Below are 5,288 nucleotides of genomic sequence, written 5' to 3'. Positions count from 1 at the left end.
CAGTAGGCTGTGATACTCAAGGACATTGTTGTCTACCCTGCAGTAGGCTGTGATACTCAGGGACATTGTTGTCTACCCTGCAGTAGGCTGTGATACTCAGGGACATTGTTGTCTACCCTGTAGTAGGCTGTGATACTCAGGGACATTGTTGTCTACCCTGTAGTAGGCTGTGGTACTCAGGGACATTGTTGTCTACCCTGTAGTAGGCTGTGATACTCAGGGACCTTGTTGCCGAGCCCTGCAGTAGGCTGTGATACTCAGGGACATTGTTGTCTTTCCTGTAGTAGGCTGTGATTGTTGTCTACCCTGCAGTAGGTTGTGATACTCAGGGACATTGTTGTCTACCCTGTAGTAGGCTGTGATACTCAGGGACATTGTTGTCTACCCTGTAGTAGGCTGTGATACTCAGGGACATTGTTGTCTACCCTGTAGTAGGCTGTGATACTCAGGGACATTGTTGTCTACCCTGTAGTAGGCTGTGATACTCAGGGACATTGTTGTACTCAGGGACATTGTTGTCTTTCCTGTAGTAGGCTGTGATACTCAGGGACATTGTTGATACCAGGGACATTGTTGCCCTGCAGTAGGCTGTGATACTCAGGGACATTGTTGTCTCAGGGACACCCTGCAGTAGGCTGTGATACTCAGGGACATTGTTGTCTACCCATTGTTGTCTACCCTGCAGTAGGCTGTGATACTCAGGGACATTGTTGTCTACCCTGTAGTAGGTTTGTGATACTCAGGGACATTGTTGTCTTTCCTGTAGTAGGCTGTGATACTCAGGGACATTGTTGCCAAGCCCTGCAGTAGGCTGTGATACTCAGGGACATTGTTGCCGAGCCCTGCAGTAGGCTGTGATACTCAGGGACATTGTTGCCGAGCCCTGCAGTAGGCTGTGATACTCAGGGACATTGTTGTCTACCCTGCAGTAGGCTGTGATACTCAGGGACATTGTTGTCTACCCTGCAGTAGGCTGTGATACTCAGGGACATTGTTGCCGAGCCCTGCAGTAGGCTGTGATACTCAGGGAAACATTGTTGTCTACCCTGCAGTAGGCTGTGATACTCAGGGACATTGTTGTCTACCCTGCAGTAGGCTGTGATACTCAGGGACATTGTTGCCGAGCCCTGCAGTAGGCTGTGATACTCAGGGACATTGTTGCCGAGCCCTGCAGTAGGCTGTGATACTCAGGGACATTGTTGCCGAGCCCTGCAGTAGGCTGTGATACTCAGGGACATTGTTGCCGAGCCCTGCAGTAGGCTGTGATACTCAGGGACATTGTTGCCGAGCCCTGCAGTAGGCTGTGATACTCAGGGACATTGTTGTCTACCCTGTAGTAGGCTGTGATACTCAGGAACATTGTTGTCTACCCTGCAGTAGGCTGTGATACTCAGGGACATTGTTGTCTACCCTGTAGTAGGCTGTGATACTCAGGGACATTGTTGTCTACCCTGTAGTAGGCTGTGATACTCAGGGACATTGTTGTCTACCCTGTAGTAGGCTGTGATACTCAGGAACATTGTTGTCTACCCTGTAGTAGGCTGTGATACTCAGGGACATTGTTGCCAAGCCCTGCAGTAGGCTGTGATACTCAGGGACATTGTTGTCTTTCCTGTAGTAGGTTGTGATACTCAGGGACATTGTTGCCGAGCCCTGCAGTAGGCTGTGATACTCAGGGACATTGTTGCCGAGCCCTGCAGTAGGCTGTGATACTCAGGGACATTGTTGTCTACCCTGCAGTAGGCTGTGATACTCAGGGACATTGTTGTCTTTACTGTAGTAGGCTGTGATACTCAGGGACATTGTTGCCGAGCCCTGCAGTAGGCTGTGATACTCAGGGACATTGTTGTCTACCCTGCAGTAGGCTGTGATACTCAGGGACATTGTTGCCGAGCCCTGCAGTAGGCTGTGATACTCAGGGACATTGTTGCCGAGCCCTGCAGTAGGCTGTGATACTCAGGGACATTGTTGCCGAGCCCTGCAGTAGGCTGTGATACTCAGGGACATTGTTGCCGAGCCCTGCAGTAGGCTGTGATACTCAGGGACAATGTTGCCGAGCCCTGCAGTAGGCTGTCTGTTTACTTGAAAAGCTTCCGGCAGTGAGAAGACATCCTGGTTTTTGAGGTTGTTGATGGCATGGTGCACCAGACCTGAGTTAAGAGGAACAGTGGGGAGGCTGGGAGAGTAACAGACAGACAGGGATGCCGCTCCTTGTTGTCCTGAGGGAGAGAAGGCTAGAAGGCAGATTTGTAATGTATTTAGACACACGGTGTGTACAAATTGTGGATTATTCTCTTGCTAGTCAACATCTTTATCCTTGGGGTAAAAATGGCTGTATCAAAACGTCAATAATACAAGTGACAGACAATCTTCTACAGGTTAAATACAGAGACCAGATATTCTCTCTCTCTCTCTCCTCAGGGACCCCAACAAGCCTGTTCCTCAGGATACTAAGTTCATCCACACCAAGGCTAACCGCTTCGAGGAGGTAGCCTGGTCTAAGTACAACCCCCAGGATCAGCTGTACCTCCATATCGGCCTGAAGCCCCGCGTCAGGGACCACTACCGAGCCACCAAGGTGGCCTTCTGGAAACACCTGGTGCCCCATCTGTATAACCTCCACGACATGTTCCACTACACCTCTACCACCACCAAGGTACTGCTACATCTCTTTAACTCTCACCTGTATAACCTCCACGACATGTTCCACTACACCTCTACCACCACCAAGGTACTGCTACATCTCTTTAACTCTCACCTGTATAACCTCCACGACATGTTCCACTACACCTCTACCACCACCAAGGTACTGCTACATCTCTTTAACTCACACCTGTATAACCTCCACAACATGTTCCACTACACCTCTACCACCACCAAGGTACTGCTACATCTCTTTAACTCACACCTGTATAACCTCCACAACATGTTCCACTACACCTCTACCACCACCAAGGTACTGCTACATCTCTTTAACTCACACCTGTATAACCTCCACAACATGTTCCACTACACCTCTACCACCACCAAGGTACTGCTACATCTCTTTAACTCTCATCTGCATAACCTCCACGACATGTTCCACTACACCTCTACCACCACCAAGGTACTGCTACATCTCTTTAACTCACACCTTTCATTTGATTGGTTTCCTAGAAAGTGTGGTGTGATTTGTAAATACACTTTCAATTTAAGTTTGATTTGATATGTGGTGATATGGTTGTATTACCTAACTTAGTTGAATACACTGACTGTAAGAAGTCTCTCTGGATAAGATATACATTATAATATGTTTGATTTGAAGGTCCCCCCATCCGAGACGACCCAGAACTCCCTGTCCACCAAGAAGACGTGGCCCTTCAACACCAAGCGGCCCCCCATGTCCCCGGCCTACAACAACGAGGATAATGAGGCGTGGAACGGAGACGAGGAGACCGGGCCGTTGGTCATAGAGAACCCCAGGGACTACTCTACGGAGCTCAGCGTCACCATCGCCGTGGGAGCCTCGCTGCTCTTCCTCAACGTTCTAGCCTTCGCAGCGCTTTACTACCGGAAGGATAAACGGAGGGAGGCTTCGGCAGGTCACCGGGGTCAACCCAGCCCACAGACCCGCCACGGCCAGGCCAACGACATCGGTCACCACCAACGTCCCAACGAGGAGGAGATCATGTCCCTGCAGATCAACCAGACGCACCACGAGTGTGAGGCAATGGGGGTGGGGAACCCGGGGAATGACGGAGGGCTGCGTCTGGCCTCGCTTCCCGACTACACTCTGACCCTGCGGAGGTCACCGGACGACATTCCTTTGATGACCCCCAATACCATCACCATGATCCCAAACTCTCTGGTGGGGATGCCCAACCTGCACCCTTACAACACTTTCACAGCCGGGTTCAACTCCACCGGCCTGCCCCACTCCCACTCCACCACCCGGGTATAGCTTTACGGAGGAGAGGGGGATGGTGGAGGAGAGGGTGATGGAGGAGGAGAAGAGGATTCTGTTTTTATAAATATCACAGGGAAAGGGTTTGGGGGGGGAGAAGGCAGGAATAAGTGAGTGGGATTAAAAAGTAAAGAGATTTAATGAGACTTTTACTACCAAGAAGAGGACAGAGAGTGTCTGAGAGGAGAGGAGAGCTCACTGCTTTCTGTGCGGATGTCAAGTTGTGCAGAGCTGCCAAAATCAAATTGCTATTCCTCCCTGCCTCGATGGGATGGGGCTGAGGAGGGAAGGGTCCTTTGTGCTGTGTTTTATTTTCTAATAATAATTTTAAAAGCCTTTTTAAGCAGACTGACAGGGGAAATTATCAACACATTCTTCTTGAATTCATAACACCAAGAGAAAAGTGTCTTTGTCTTTCGCGTCTTTGTCTCTCCTGAGGAAGACAGACTTCAAACAAAGGCCTCTACCAGGAAATCAGCATCATTTAAGTCGCTTATTTTGTTTTGTTTCAATGCCTTACAAAAGCTTGTCTTGTTTAGATTTGTTTTAATCATTCTTCATTTCTATTGTTCCCAGAGACTATTCCATGTGGAGTGTGTGATATTTTGACTCAAAAGACACAAGTGACTGAATCATGAACTGAACTGAACTGGTACCAAGAGTATCAACTCTACTGCAGTGTTGAAGATGCAGAGAATGAAAAAGCATCTTGGTGCAGCTAGCTTCTCTGTTGCGGACCCACACAACAACTACAGCCACACAGATGGTGGTATCTTTTTTAAAATCTCCCATAGAGAGGATTCGTCTGGAATAGACTCTGCCATCCCAGATGACACCACAGAAATAACAACTATGTTACTGTGATTGCTTTGTTAAGAAAAGGAGAAAAAAAGTCCATATTTTGCAACCAATTTATCTGTTAAGCGATCTGATCTTATCTCTCTCCACAAAGTGTGTACATTTACGCACACACATTGCTCAGCGCACCTGTGTGTCGGTGTGCATATAAACATGGTTGTGTGTGCGTGTCTACTTGCATGTGTGCGTGTGTGCACATGTTTGCACATGTGTGTGCAAGCGTGTATGTTTGCACACCAGCGTATCCGTGCACACACGTGTGTGTGTGTGTGTGTGTGTGTGTGTGTGTGTGTGTGTGTGTGTGTGTGTGTGTGTGTGTGTGTGTGTGTGTGTGTGTGTGTGTGTGTGTGTGTGTGTGTGTGTGTGTGTGTGTGTGTGTGTGTGTGTGTGTGTGTGTGTGTGTGTGTGTGTGTGTGTGTGTGTGTGTGTGTGTGTGTGTGTGTGGGCTTACACAACTGCTTCTTGTGTTTGTAGGGCGTTGTATGTG

The 5,288-nt window shown here is 48.9% G+C and overlaps 1 protein-coding gene across 2 annotated transcripts in view; it reads left to right on the top strand.

Annotated features, from left to right (window-relative positions):
• LOC123993690 (neuroligin-3-like) overlaps positions 1-5,001 on the top strand; it is a 408,214-nt gene extending 403,213 nt beyond the window's left edge. For both annotated transcript variants that reach the window (XM_046296092.1, XM_046296091.1), the window contains exons 7-8: positions 2,422-2,656; positions 3,305-5,001. In XM_046296092.1, coding sequence (XP_046152048.1) covers positions 2,422-2,656; positions 3,305-3,940 — 871 coding nt within the window. In that variant the 3' untranslated portion in view covers positions 3,941-5,001. The remainder of the gene's footprint in view (positions 1-2,421; positions 2,657-3,304) is intronic.
• The last annotated feature ends 287 nt before the right edge of the window (positions 5,002-5,288 follow it).

Source organism: Oncorhynchus gorbuscha, linkage group LG13, assembly GCF_021184085.1.
Source record: "Oncorhynchus gorbuscha isolate QuinsamMale2020 ecotype Even-year linkage group LG13, OgorEven_v1.0, whole genome shotgun sequence".
Taxonomy (NCBI): Eukaryota; Metazoa; Chordata; class Actinopteri; order Salmoniformes; family Salmonidae; genus Oncorhynchus; species Oncorhynchus gorbuscha.
The sequence above is the reverse complement of the archived record's forward strand: the minus strand, read 5'-3'. Positions and strand labels throughout refer to the sequence as shown.